A 15,569-nucleotide genomic window follows, 5' to 3' on the forward strand; every position below is an offset into this window, starting at 1 on the left:
GTGTGTGTGTGTGTGTGTGTGTGTGTGTGTGTGTGTGTGTGTGTGTGGTCTTAGTGACGGAGCACGCCAATTATGCAAGGGACCACCTGAGGACGGAGGCGGAGCTGAATAAGTTTGACGGGTGAGAGTTTAGTTCAACAGATGATTTATTACATCACAGAGACCAAAATACACGGAAGGCAGCTAATGACCCGCCAAAATAAAAGCACCACAGAGAACACATCTGTCAGGCTGCTGTTTTACAGAAGCCTTTTTACACTTTGTAGGGACAGTAAACATACTGATTATGAAATAAAAGGCCTTCGTACCCTACAACCTCTCACTGTGACCCCGGCTCAGGGTGGTGTGTGTCGGGGGGGACGGCATGTTCAGTGAGATCATCCACGGGCTGATCTGGAGGACGCAGATAGACGGCGGCGTTGATCCAAACTGTCCGGATGAAGCTCTGCTCCCCGGCTCGCTTCGCATCGGAATCATTCCTGCAGGTCAGAAACACTTCAATACTGATTTTATTTTATTTATTTATTTATTTTATGGTTGATAAAGGACCCTTGAGGAGGCTCGATGGGCCCTTGAGGAGGCCGGAGGGATCCTTGAGTGAATTTAGCATCCGTCATGTTGCTATGGTTAGCTGCAGTTTAAACTTCCAGGCATATTTTCTATGCATTTAAATTGTTCTTTTAATACATGGTATCATTTATTCAGCACAGACTCACAGCCAATCAGAGAGCAGGAGTCTCTGTTACCGGGGTGTAAACGCAGGTAGTGACTGTGTCCTCGTTTTCCAGTTTGTTTGTGTCCTTTTGTGTTTTCTGTTGTTCAGGTGCTCTATAAACACACACACAGTCATCGGGGAGACATTCATTGTCTCTGCAGCAGAAGCAGCTCACCTGGTTAATTACTTCCTGCTGATGCTCGCTGCGCCAGTGAAATGTGCAATTTCAAAAAACTTTGCATGCAAACAGGCAGCATTTGTGAATGATCATTGCTGCTCTTCACCTCACTAGATCATTACACACTCTGTTTGTTTGGGTTTCAGGTTCAACAGACTGCATCTGCTTCGCCACTGTGGGCGCCAACGACCCCATCACCTCAGCGCTGCACATCATTGTGGGTCAGTCTCATGGTGTCACGACACGTCAACATGAATCATTTCAGTTTGTTTACCGTGTTACACACCGGACAAAAGGAAAGGCAAAGGACAAAGAAGGTCTTCCTCCAGTAAAAAATGACATGTCGCCATCATAACTGATAATTAATCAGCAAAATAAAGACACTTTTTGGTCAATGACTTGCCAACATTGTACATTTAAATGCTATATATCTACATGTTTCTCACAAAAACTTCTACTGATGTAGGTTTTGTCCATTTTCCCCATTTTAAAACGGTTTCACCTCGTATGCAAAACTCAAATTTAGAGCTGCAACGATTAGTCGATCAACAGAAAATGAAGTAGTTTGATGATGCAGTTAATAGTTTAAGTAACATTGGCTGGTTTCATGTGGTCGAATGTTAGAAGGTGCTGCTTTTCCTGGTCTTGCATAAATAGTGAACTGAATTGACCGTCAATCGGACAAAACAACACATCTGACGACTTCACCTTGGACTTTGAGAGTCTGGGATGGCGATCTTTTACTGTTTCTGATTTATAGGCCAACTAATGAATCAAATAACTGAGAAAATTGAACATGAATCTCTAATGAAAATAATTGTTAGTTGTAGCCCTTCTCAAATTTGCAATAGAGAGAGATTTTTTGTCGTAATGCCTTTTCCTATTATCTCAGATTATATTGTGTGTTTCAAAATGTCGCCATGTTTTTTTTTTAATCCATATCCAGTTCATCCTCCATCATAGTCGCTCCAAATGTAATGAAAATCCAGTGACGCACATTACTTTGCTTTCTATGGTCTCCTGCTGCCATCTAGTGTTCTTTCAAGTCAACTTTATTGCCCATTCTGCCATGTTGTACGGGACATAATGCTGTTTCTCTCTGACCACGGTGGTGATATATATTTTATACAAAGAACTTTTCAAAACAAAGTTACAAAGTGGTTTACATGGTAGAACCAGAAATATAACATTTAGAACTGCAATGAGGCAAATGGATCAATTGGGACAAATTTAACTCTTAGAGAAATGAAATAAAATAACCAACAATGGTTTAAGATAAAAACGATACATAATAATAATCATAAGCTTTGAAATAAAACAGTGTGCTAGACTTATTAAATAGCTTTTACAAAAAAAGACATTTTGAAGTGTGTCTTTAAAAGTCTAGTTTTTTTTTTTAATGACTCCACATCAGTGTGTTGATTCCTGTGTGTTGATGTGCTCAGGAGACTCTCAGCCGATGGACGTGTGCTCCGTCCACCACAACAACACCTTCCTGCGATACTCCGTCTCTCTGCTGGGTTACGGATTCTACGGCGACGTGCTGACCGACAGTGAGAGGAAGAGATGGATGGGACCAGCCAGATACGACCTCTCGGGTACAACAAGTGTTGAGAAGTTCTCCGGGGCAATCTGTCATTGTGGAGAAACCGAACAAGCTGCTGCTGTTTATTAGCGACCGAAGCTTCCTGTAAACTAAACGGAGGGAAAACAACAACTCAACAACACATTTCTTTGTCACCAAACAGAAGGAAGTCAAAGATAAAACTACAGCTACAAACAGAAGCTCTGAGGCAGATAGAACCGAAAAGACCTGGAAATCCGTCCAGGCTCTTGAGACGAGTTTGCTTGTTTCAGAGCAGTTCTTGTATCAGTAAGGGGAGAGGGTTGGTTTCTGAATGAGTGAAGGGAGGCACAGGATAAGGAAAAAAAGGAATGAATAAATAAATATCATAAAACTGAAACTATAAAGCTACATTTATCAATGTAACAAATATGACTATGAAGTTGCTCATGCTTCCTGTAATAATGATAGTCGAACAAACACCTGATACTTAGTTACTACAAGGAACTTTTATTTTGTGTTGATTGTGGCGACCCCTGTGGACAAAAGTGGTACTGCTTCCCTGTAATCCCTTGATGACGCTATGACTGCAGGTGTGAAGATGTTCCTGACTCATCACTACTATGAAGGAACGGTGTCCTACCTGCCGGCCAGAGGCATCATGGGAACGCCGCGGGACGCCGCCAAGTGTCGATCCGGGTGAGAAAGACTTTATATAATGTACATTTATATATATAATGTCCAAAAATGTACTCTCACTCAGATTCAAAAGTGTGTTTATTTAAGTTGGCTAACGATTCAGGTTAGTACAAAGCTGTAATAATAATGTTAATAATCATCCTATCTGTCAAATTCTTTCAAAACCTCAACTTTTTTTGTTGTGCGTTTTGTGTTCATTTTTGGGAAATGACTTACACTCAAAATACAAACTTAATGAGTCTGTAACCATAACTATATCTATGTAATATCTATGGTGTGTATTATTACATATACATATGTGTAAACTATTTCATGCCATTAGCTCAACTTGTAACACATACAGAACCTCTTTGGTTCAAGTGTTCGGTTTTGGTAACCTAACAGTGTAATTTAGCAACCATCACTATTTGGTTCATGTCAGGTAAGTTTAATTGCCAAAACAGTTCAAGTTAGCTAACGATCCTGTACAGCATCTTCAACGGTTTGCTTTCAAGTTAGCTAACAGCTATGCAGTTAAAACAGAATTCAGCTGACAAGTTCAGTAGCTAAAACTGCTGTTTTCTGGTAACGTTATTTGATTGTTGTTTCATATAAATAACATTGTTGTGTCTGTACATTTCCAGCTGTGTGGTTTGTCAGCACAACGGGCAGCTAAATTCAGAGAAAGCTGAGCGGTACGAGGTGGATGAGGCATCGGACAGCGGTGAGTCCAACGAATTCTCATTCAGAGCTTCTAAAGCACAGCTGGAAAGAAAATTAGTAAACTGTCTTTGGATTAAGATATCCTGTCAGACCAATGGATTTTTACTCAAAAAGGCAGACTTCAGTCAGAATCGGTCACACAGACTGGAATCGGGGGCAAACAGCAGGCCTGGCTTCATTATCCTGTTGTATCTTAGAATATATTTATACCGTATTATGAAATAAAAGTGGTCCATGAATGAAGCCCTGGGGGACACCACAGGATAGTCCTCAGACTCAAATTTACCTCACTGTCTATCCAGTTAGTAGTTATTCTGGAGCTGTCAATCACATCCCATGATCTTCATCAGCAGACCAGTTGAGCATCTCATCCATGTTGGCTTAATAACTGCAACTGACAGAACAATCTCACCACAAGGTCCATTTAGTAGCTGTTCTGGAGGTTTCGATCACATTACCAAGGTCAAGAATTTTGAATCTCAACTTTTTAAAGCTACTCAGTATATTGTGTGATTGTATTCAGATGGACTCTTTTTTTTTTTTTTTTTTTTTCCTAACCATACAAGTATCTGATTGGCCTTGTAGATATTTTAGATGCTAATTAACGTATTAATTGTTCAACCACAGTGTTTGAATGTCAACGTTTTCCACAGTAAAAGCCAAAGTAAAAATGTAGACGTTGGCAGCAGCAAGAAAAGTCAAATCTGTCTTTTGCTGGATTGGTTATAGAAAGTGACAGCGAGTGGAGGACAATCAGAGGGAAGTTCCTGGCCATAAACGCTGCCAGTATGAGCTGTGCTTGTCCTCGTAGCCCCAAAGGCCTCTCCCCCGCCGCTCACCTGGCCGACGGCACCACTGACCTCATCCTGGTCCGAAAATGTTCCCGCTTCGACTTCCTCAGACACCTCCTACGGCACACCAGCAAGGACGACCAGGTAATAGATCAGCATTCTGGTTTTATTGTCTCTCCACATAATCACAACAAAGAGACTGAATCCCAAGATACCAAACACCTGTTACAGTTACTAAAGGTGCTCCTTAGTATCAGGATTTTGCATCATCTGATTGGCTGTTCTGATCGGCCGTTGGTGGAAACCACCGATTGAAGTGTTTAGAACCAATATCGGCCGATCGCCCTCCAGATCTCCCTCACTGTCTCGTTCTGTCTCGACCAGTTTGACCTGAACTTTGTTGAGGTCCACCGGGTGCGGCGTTTCCGCTTCACGCCGCGTCACTGCCAGAGCGACTCAGATCTGGACCTGCGGGAGAGCGGCAAACACCAAATCTTCAGCCAGATCTGCCGAGACCACCCGGCCTGCAGCTGTGCCCCCGTCTACAGCAGCTGGAACTGCGATGGCGAGATCCTGACCCACACGGCCATCGACGTCAGGTACCACGAACCTCTGGGAGTCTCCTACCTAACTATTGTCGTATTTTTCAACCCAGGTTGAATGTCTTTTTAAAAAACATCTCCATTTGTTGTTGTTGTTGTTTTTTCCCCAGAGTGCACTGCCAGTTGATCAACCTGTTCGCACGAGGGATCGAAGAACCGACGGTGTTTGAGGATCTCGCCAACCCCTGTGCAATATAGGGCCACACCCCCATTATTCCCTGTCGGACACTGGATTCGTCTCTCTGTTTTCGGCCTCGACCTACGTCACTGTTGCTGCCGCCATCATGTGACACTCACCACGTCTTTCAACAGGAGGCTCGACAGGATTTACCGAGTTGTGCTGTTACTCAACAAAGATAAGCAGTAGGGAAGGAGACAAGTCTTTACTTTCTGGGTCTGACACGCCAACATTTCCCCACAGACAGGAAGTGAGATGCAGTTTCCTTAGAACGTCTTGCAACAGCTTTAAATGCATTCTCCAGAATCTAGCAGCTGTTCTTAAGAAATAATCGGGTAAATAATTGACTTGGAGAGTAAAGCTTAACCCTCAGATTGTGTTCTAGTTCAAATCGTTGGTGTTGACGGGTGTCTGGCACCTGATTTATTTGTCCTGAAACTGAGCCGTTGAGGTTACAAATCCCTGTAACAGTAACACAATGTAAACAAACAACATGGATTTGTTTTTGCGTTGCCCAGAACATTGACCTGTGTGTCACTGCCTATAGAGTCCACTGAAGTACTCAAATCTGGTTTTAATCTCAAGTCCGGTGTGTTTTTCTGTTGACTTAGACTTGTTTTGGGTCAAATAGATGTTTTGACTTTGACTAATCTCGTCTCTCGGGCTCGTCTCTGTCTTTTGGCTGTTTTTGCTTGAACTTGTCTTGACTCGAGCTTTAGTCGGCCTTCTTGGTATTTTGAAGTGGACTTGTCTGGGTGTTTTGACTTGGAGCTGCCTTGACTCGTACTTGTCTGTCTTGTGGCTGTTTTGACTGACTTGTCATGCGTGATTTGACTCTGCTTCGTCTCGGTGTCGGCCACCACCTGTTACAGACTCAACCGAGTCCAGATGTTTGTTTAGCAGACTGGAGTCAGCTGTTACGGGTCTTGACTCAGACTCAACCCTGTTTGGACTCAGCTTTGACTTGATCAGAAAACTGCTGAATAATGGTTAATATTGCCTTTTGTATTTGTGATTTTATTCTGTTGAAATACTCAACTCCTGTCTTGGTCTACAGATGTTTTATTCTTATACCTTCTGACTCGTTATGGTCTCGCCGATCGTTTAATTTCTGCCTTTTTTGACTCTGACTCGTCTTGATCCTCACCACCAGACATTCTCACCTGTTAATGCCATCTTGATATGAGCTCGACCCCTATTTGGACTTGAAATTGCTCGAACTTGGAGTTGCTCGAACTTCACTCAAATAGTCTGTAAACTAATTTCTAGATTGACTTTTATTTGCTACGTTTGTCATTGTATTTGTCCACGTTCTTCATTAGTGCTGTGGTGCTTCAATCAGGCGTTGAGTCCGGTCTCAAGACGTTTTTTTCTATTAACCTTACTCTGTCGTTTAGATGATTTCACTCTGATTTTTCTGAGTTTCATATTTATTTAGCTTATAAAAATATTGAAAATTGTTACAGAAATTTTAGCTTCTTTGCACTTTTAAATCATTTGGAACGATCATGGATTTTGAATTATCTGTTACATGTGTTAAGGATGCCAGACACCTGCCAGTCATTCCTCGGGTCATGTAGTCATTAGGGGTCAGGGGCTTCATGGAAAATACAAAGTGAATCCCCTGCACATGGTCAGTACTTATAATGCTGACAGGGCATTTATTTTCCAGCAGCTATGTTCTTCAGCTGTGTGAAGATTTCTTTTACTTCTCGATTAGATTTTCCATAGAAAAACCTGAGCTCAATCATACCTATGACATTTCTATTTTTGATGATTTTAATTCCCAGCTATTCAGAAGTGAGTCGGTGAAGCTGGTCGTTGCTGAGTAAACGGAACAGCGCATGCATGAATGTTTTTAATCTTCCATTTCTGCTCAATATGCAAATGAACACCAATGTGTCACTCAAACTGTGCAGATATTCTGTCTTCAAAATCAGCTGAAGGTGTAGCTGTAACTTCAACATGCTCCCGGTGTGCAGTTATGTTTTAAAGATGTTTATCAGCTTTATTTTGTTTTGTAAAACCTCAAGTCAATAATCTGAACCTTCCTCAAATCAAACATGAGTCACATGCAACAAAAGACCAAGAGAATACTAAAACACCCCAAAAAAACACAGAAATGTCTCAACAACTATTGGATCGAGTGCCAGGGTGGTTGGTTGAGATATCCGTGCTCTTGTCGAGAGAGATCCTTTTACAGCTTGTAAACAATGATGACGTACGTTTGACGATGGAAGTACTGCAGAGTGCCAAGTGTCAAGCTATGCAAGGACATTAACCACCAAAGATGGCGAATGCAACCAAAACAAATCTGTGTGCTATCAGTGACTGAGTAGAATACTTTAGCAAGTGGCCCAATATTTAGTGGCCAGATATAAACGTGTAGCGTAACAGCAGCGAGACATTATGAGCTACAAGTCACTAGATGCTTCTAATCAAGTTACTATAGAATGTCAAACACCACGATAGAGACTCAGAGGTTTGACTTCATTCAGGCTTTAAACGGTCCAGTTGTAGCCAACACGGTTAATAGCTTGCCGCCGTAGACTGTGCCGATGTTTCGGGTTAAACCAGTGACAGTGTTAACTGGTGACTCTCAGCTGAATGTGCGTTTAGACAGCTCAGGCCAAACACCACCTCTGTAGCGAACATGCATACTCTAGCATTAGTGATGGCTAACATGTTTGGGGGCTCAACATGTTTTTGTCCTAATACTTAACATCAAACAATCAAATCGGAATTGGTCACAACTATTAGAATATTACTTCACACAAAACAAAATGTTGAATTGTATTGTGTTACTGGAAGGTTCGCATTATTGACAGGAAGTTTTGTGAATTCTTGTTTAGTTGACGGAAGCTGCGCTGTAGAGTCCAGTGTTGATGGTCAACAATCTGCTCAAGAGGATGAACCCTTTCCTCTTCCACCTCCCTCGGGGCAAATTGGCCATTTTTAGCTTCACTAGAAGCTGCAAATCATCAAGATATTCTTTGCAAATGTATTACAAATAATATGAGGTTTTCTTTTTCCAAACCACTTAAAGAGCTCCATTTGTCTGGACAGGAAGTCGGGTACCAGCACTGGACTGTCGGACTGTAGATGCTGTTTCTTTGTGTTTTTGTTTGTTTGTTGACGAGCAATCCTGTTTCCTCTCCGCTGACGTCGAGCTGGACTCGAACTGACGGAGGAGGGAACCAGTAGCAGCTCACGGTGCTCATGAACACCAGCAGGCCAAATACCGGCCGGGGTTCAATGATGTAGCTGTGTCTGTCTGTGACAGTTGTAGCTCAGCCTAGAGGACCTCACCAATCAAAAGAGAATCAGAACCCTACGTACATGCATTCATTTTAAAGGATGTGACGGATTCAAACTGTCTCATGTGGATTAATCTCTTAGCGCTGTATCGATACAATCAGAGTCTTAATATTTGCTGTAAAACCTCCAAACAACAACAAACCAAATGTGTTAATCGTGTGCACACAAAGGTCGACTGGTGATGGACTGAGGTGGTCTTTTAGTTAGAGGATAAGACTTATTTATTTACATTTAGCAATCTAATTATGAATTAAATGTCTTTGTGCCTCAGTATATAGATTTAGTGCCCGGTGAAACCATAAACTCTCATTCATGTTTTTTTTGTGATAATAGTTGGTGCTGGAGAGGTAAATACCTGAGTGAACCTGCTAACCCTAGTCGGCTATAATCTCGTATTATCTAGCTAAGTTGCTAAGAGTTAGCTGGCTTGCTACTAGCTAATGTCGCGTTCACAATTCGTACACCAAAAAGGCCCAGTCACACACAAATAAGTGCAATGAAGAAATTCTCATGTACTTAATGCGCATCTTGATGAAAAAATGGCTTTAAAAGCTTGGTGATGTAGTGACTACACTGTAAAAAAAAAAGTAAGTTTTTATGTGATCGGGTCTTATTTACCAGCAGCCAAGTGGGAAATTACAACATGACACTATAATATCTCCCAATTGGTGAAAATAACTTCTAGTTTCCAAAAACATGCGGTTTTCTTGCTTCCATTCTGCAGACGTAGTTTCTACTAGTTAGCCGTTGGTTAGCTAGCTATGCTAACCGGAGAGTAACGCACAGTTAATTGACAATGCTGCATGACGTACAGCTAACATGACTTTACCGCTCTCTATTCCGGTCAACACTGTCGAGGTGGTTTGAATGTCTTCTTACAAATTAAATTCACTCCCGTTAATCCACTGATTGTTAAGAAATTAACAGATTTTGTCATTACATTTTGCAGTTATACGAATGCTGGGACCTTAAAGCAGTGCAGTAAAATATGTAATAACCTCGATAATGAGATGTAACCAGATCCTCGCTGGTGTTGTATCGGGTATTTTACTAACAGCATGTAGAATGTGTAGAATGAAGGATTAGCTTTGCAAATAATGAATCTTTTTAGTAAATTAGTTTAATCTATAAAATCTGAAAAGTATTTCAAATGTCCATCTTAAGTTTCCAAAGTGGTTTTTAAAACTCCTGGAATGACGTTTTCTTCAGTGAAGCTTCTCCCATTTTAAACCTCTCTAACTAACGGAATGTTTTGAAGGCTATAGTTTAATCCGACGCTGAACATTCGTTTGATTTAATGTGTCTGTCGACCTTGAGCTGTAACTGATCTTTTCCTTCTGCTGTAGCTGTTTCTATTATCAGGAATAAAAAAAAACATTCAACACTTTCTTGTACGAAATTTATGATTTTATTGTTTACATCTGACCGCTGAAGGAGTTATTATCCTGGTGTAAGCCTGTGGGGAGATCATGCATGTTGGTGTGTGTGTGTGCGCAGCTATAATGTTTCATAGCTACTACTGGACCCATCAGGCTGATGTTTCCTGTGCTCATTGATGCTCAAGGACTTTCCTTGTTGCAGGGATTCACACGGTTTGAACTGAAGATTGAGAGGAGCTGTTTCAAGTTAAGTCCTCGGTTCTTCTGCCAACAGCACATGGTCTTTCACTCGCTGCAAATAGATCTGGCCGTAAGAAAAAGAGTTGGCGACACATTACAGGGCACACTGCATTTATTTGTTCACAGCATTGTGCCGTAAATGGAGCCTCCATTTCCTCTGGCAATTGTAAAAGCGAGTCTTACAGAGAACCAATCTAAACACTGATGGTGTTGTTATTCTAAAGCCATTACATTGTGCATTAAACATGTACTTCATGATTATATGTCGTCCATTGCCACTTTAAGGAAAAGCACAAAAGTCTGTAAAAGCAGCTAAATGTACTTTAAGTATTAAGAGTAAAAGTACACGTTACTGAAAATTGGCCCTCTGACTCATGTGACATTATTAAATAGTGTCAGTCACCTCTGAACTGTGAGCAGAGAAAACAGAAGCATAAATCAGAGTGATAAAAAGATCAGAAACGTGTGTTCGTGGATCAATACTCTGCAGTGATGTGAGAATGATTGCATGTGAACAAACAGCAGGCGGCTCTCACAGGTGATTAGAGCTCATTAAGGAAGTCGGATCCAATAATCTCATTAAGATTTCAGGAAGCAAAAATAACTGGAAAATCTGGTTCCCGACTAAATGTGTTGACACGGTAAATAATCAGACCAATAAAGTCGGAAGGAAGTCCGTCAGGGGGGTCGATACCCGAGGGGGTACAAAAGGAGGCAGCTCGGACCCCAACACCCAGTCTGCAGGTCTGATCCAGTTCGGTCTCTGAGAAGGATCTGTCCAGGTGAGTCTCCTCGTACGTCCACTGGAGACATTGTAGTCGCTGAGATGAGCTCGTTCTGTTTATCATTAATATCTCTGCTTGTTCCTTTAACTTGCAGTTAGTCGTGTTTGTAAGTTTGTACATCATTTTTTTTTAACTTTCAGGTAAAAAATTAAACTTTTGAGATCCAACTCTGATGTTGCTGAGAAAAGAAGGAAACTTGTAATTACGATAACTCTGATGTGACCTGAACGTGGCACAAGTGCATTGGTTGTGGCAGCTCCATGGACACTGACTGATCAGAAGTTAAATGTTTATTTATAAAGCTCGGATCACAAACTATGTCGGGGTCAGATGTGTTTTTAATGTAATAAAATTACAGACCTGAAGCTTTCACAAGAGAATTTACAGGCACTATTTCTTGTACGTACGAGCTCTCACCACTAACATTGCAGGTAAAAAACTTTATTTTCAAGCACATCTTGTAAAATAATTGAATATTCCAAAGCTGCAGGGATTTTTCACTGGTGTTGGGGGATCAGGTCTGGCTCACGGGTGTTGGATTGGGTTGAGGTCAGAGCTCTGTGCAGAAAAGAGACGAACACAAAAGATGATAAACTGTTTTCTATTTTATGCTGCAGCCTTAAGATTTTCAGAACAAAAAGGATGCATCCGTCTGTTCGGAGGTTTTGAAATAAAAATCTGATTTGTCTCCGCAGGAAATCAACCTCATCTTCTTCTTCGTCCTAATGATGCCATCCATTAGTGTGACTCAGCTGTTCCTGCTGTTGGTCCTCCTCCACCTCAGCACATCACTTCCTGTCAGGTACCATCACCTGTATACTTCTCTCAGACGCTGCTTAAAAACACCTGCCAAAGAAATCCCTCCCTGCTTCCTTTAAATATAATACCACACTCCGCTTCCACATGATCATGAGAGATTTGTATGAAACAATAGCGGCTGGATAACAAAATACACAACAATTATATCATGTTTAGTTCAGTTTTCCTCTTTCTTCATTTCAGAGAAATCATTTTTCAAATCATCTTCAGGAGGAAAAAAAGGGTTTTGTATTTTCTGATATTGTTCTTTGTATTTGTTTTAAAAATGCATGTTGTGACTTCCTGTCATGTGACCTCAGGGATGAAGAAGAGGTGGAGAGTTTCCTGACTGAGATCAGACACCTGAACGCACCGTGGTCTCTGTCGAGGATGAACTCTGCAGACGCTCTGCTCGAGGCCAGACTCAGGTGAGTTTACACTAATCAAAGAAAAAAACCCTATAGTTGTTAGTGAAGAAAATGAATATGTGGGATTGTTATGTTGGGATGTTTTCAGAGAAAAATCTGAAAAGTAAAAACGCCCGTACACTACCTGCTCAACAGCAAACAGCAGTCAGACAGTTAGAGATTGGTGGTGAACATAGTGGAGCATTCAGCAGCTCAAGATATTTCCCTCAGGAGGCGGTGGAGACCAAAACCAGAGCTAACAGACAGATAATACTGGACTTGCATTCATCAGGTGAGACAAACACAAAGACTCTTAATGAATGACCATGTTTATCTGTAACTGATTGATGTGTAAATACAGTTTTGAAGCCTCGAGTTTGGCATCTTGACCGTTGCCATCTTGTTTCTTTTGGAGGCATTTTTTTTTTTTTTACCATTTTGCACGAGAAGTTTAAGCCCTTCAGCGCTGGCTTCACTCTTCAGATCTGCAGGGTTTCCCTTGGTTCACAGTTTGTTTCTGCTGCCCCCAAGTGACCATAAAATCTGTGACAGCAGGTTGGACTTTATTCAAATTTATGGGAAAACTAAAACATATTTCTCTACTGTGTTTCAGTGTTTCATTGTATTCTGAATCATGTTTATGCAGCTTTTCATTTTAACCTCTACGATGTAGTGTTGAGTACATGGTTAGTGCAAGTCTATAGATACTGTATATTGTCTTGTATTGATAAAAAAAAAAAAAGAACATAAGAAAAACAACCAAACATGAAAGCGTGACGTCAAATCCAGGAAGACGATGCGATTATTGATGCTATTGTGTTTCAGGCAGCTGCTGTCTGCAGGTCTGGACCGCCGGAGGCAGCTGGGAGACATCGAGTTCTCCAACAGATACGCAGAGTTCCTGCGATCTAAAGCCAAACACAGCTCCATCTGCGCCTTCCTGCGCCGCATGCAGGGCGTCAGGAAGAGGTGTGACACTTCAGACACATTAGAACAGCACTCTGCCACTGAGCTGCTCTGCTTTAATTGATGTTTAGCGATTGGGAAACAGCGAAGTAGAAATAACTGAAAACAACCAGTGAATGAAAATAGTATCCGTGTTAAACAGAGAAATTGGGCCTCATGAAACGACTGGACAGGATGAAAGGAGTAGTAAATGCTTTTTAAGGAGATTAAACCCTGCCTTTAAACCGTCACTGTTTCTGTCCACAGCGGGGTGGGAGGAGACACGGAGAAGGTGACCCTGCTGCTGAAACAGTACATGTGTCCGTCCGTCTACAACAACTGGCCGACCGACCTGTAGAAGAGGATGTTAGAAGGACTAATATGGTACTGATGTTCTGAATAAAGCTCTTTGTATGCAGCTGTAATCATATTTAATATGGAAACACAGATATCTTTGTTATTAAAATACATTTTATGAAGTACTTTGGTGTGTTTGGTTACTGTAATACTCTGTATTAGTGAGGACTGTTACATTAATAGGTATTGATGTCAGTTGAAGAAGCTAACAATTCTGATATTTAAAATTAAACTAAGAACAAAGTTTACTAAAATGCTAAAAATTCCCCCAAAACGTGTTTCAGCTCAGCTGAGGTGAAGAACTTAGTTTAGCGATAAAAGCAAGGAAGCGCCGAAAAAAGTGAAACCGAGATAATAAATGATGACGTACAAGAAGTGCGTGTGACTTAGAACACCAGATCAGTGTGGAGCGATGAGACCGTCACCTTCCTCACATCAATACATCAAACAGACACAAATGTTACCGCCCATCAAGGCTTGGGCTGCCTCTCTTTTATTGTTTTATCTCGCTGCGCCCTCTTCTTCTGCAATGGTGTATGAGCAGCTGCGCTCCGGTGGTTTCATCCCCGGCTCCTCCAGTCCGCATGTCAAAGTCCAAAGGTCTTTAAATTAGTATTTTAATATCAAAATGCAGGAAGAATTGAATACCAAGTGTGAACGCAAAGGCTCGTTGATCCCTACACCTCGTGTATCCATACATAGGTCGCATACGAACAACTATTTGTGCAATCTGTTGTAACTTCTCTGTGCTTTGTTGACATGGAGGTCGGCCATGCGTGCCTTTTTAGTGCAAGTTAGTAAGAATCATAAAGTCGAATCTAATAAAAATATTGGAAAGTCGAATCTTACTGACGCTAAATTGAAGCTTTACAGTGTTTTCATCACTACCACATTGCATTGTGGGATATTAACGCGGCGGTAGTGTCCAGTATTTCCATCCTCTAGTATTTCACAGGAAATAGTATGCGGTTCACGTACTGTTGGTTTCGGTCTACTAAAATACATCACATACTGTTTTAATGTACTAAGAAGCATGTTAGGGTGGAATAATTATTAGTTGTTTATTCATGGCGTGCACACACGTCTGCCACAAAAGTTTTGTTTATAATCGTCCCATAAATTATAAAAACTTCAAGCCTTTTGTTATATGATGCAAATATTTTATTTAATATTGGTTTATAAATTGAATTGCAGCACAACTTAACAACTGAGGTCCAGACTACAACACTTGTGAATATGAAAATCCTAAAACTGTAGAAATGTACTTACCTTGGAAGAATTTTCATCAACGGATAAAGTTATAATTCATAATTATTAGAACCTTTGAATCAATAAAGGAGGAAAAGAATGTTGTAAAAATAACTACGTATGTGATAAATCTAGGTTGAGTTCATTGAAGCTATTTTGAACCACTTAACAATAATTAAAAGACTTTTTCTTTTTTATATTAAAGTAGTACTAGTATAGTAAGAGTAGTACTAGATTCGTAAGAGTAGTACTAGTAGCCTATAGTAAGAGTAGTACTAGTTTGGATATCTTCGTGTTGACGTGTAAAAGAGAATAGAAATCTAAACCTCCACATTAAATATACACGTCTGTGGTTTCTTTCCTGTATTCATGCGTTTGTTCCGTCTTTGTTGTCAACCACAAATGGAGACTTGAACTCTGGATGACGGGACACTGGAGAAGAGGATCATATCACATGCTGATATGAAGAAATGAGTTGATAAAAAAACTTAATTAATGACTTCATAAATTCTTTCAACTTCTGTATAAGTGTAAACATGTAACCAGGATGAGCCTCAAGTCAAATAAGGCTTTATATGACATAGCACAAACAGACGTGTGCTATGTTTTTATGACGGGGAAAAGTCCACCGAAGCCATAAAGCTGAGAAAGATAAGTCGAGAG

At 40.8% G+C, this 15,569-nt stretch overlaps 1 protein-coding gene across 1 annotated transcript in view; it reads left to right on the forward strand.

Annotated features, from left to right (window-relative positions):
- Positions 1-10,131, forward strand: part of LOC116394263 (ceramide kinase-like) — a 13,965-nt gene extending 3,834 nt beyond the window's left edge. Inside the window, exons 5-13 of the mRNA XM_031867229.1 lie at positions 55-121; positions 340-485; positions 1,040-1,114; positions 2,339-2,491; positions 3,051-3,156; positions 3,780-3,859; positions 4,588-4,793; positions 5,034-5,248; positions 5,362-10,131. Of these exons, the coding sequence (XP_031723089.1) occupies positions 55-121; positions 340-485; positions 1,040-1,114; positions 2,339-2,491; positions 3,051-3,156; positions 3,780-3,859; positions 4,588-4,793; positions 5,034-5,248; positions 5,362-5,449 (1,136 nt within the window). The 3' untranslated portion in view covers positions 5,450-10,131. The remainder of the gene's footprint in view (positions 1-54; positions 122-339; positions 486-1,039; positions 1,115-2,338; positions 2,492-3,050; positions 3,157-3,779; positions 3,860-4,587; positions 4,794-5,033; positions 5,249-5,361) is intronic.
- The last annotated feature ends 5,438 nt before the right edge of the window (positions 10,132-15,569 follow it).

This window comes from Anarrhichthys ocellatus, unplaced genomic scaffold, assembly GCF_004355925.1.
Source record: "Anarrhichthys ocellatus isolate YVR2014 unplaced genomic scaffold, GSC_Weel_1.0 scaffold2, whole genome shotgun sequence".
Classification (NCBI taxonomy): domain Eukaryota; kingdom Metazoa; phylum Chordata; class Actinopteri; order Perciformes; family Anarhichadidae; genus Anarrhichthys; species Anarrhichthys ocellatus.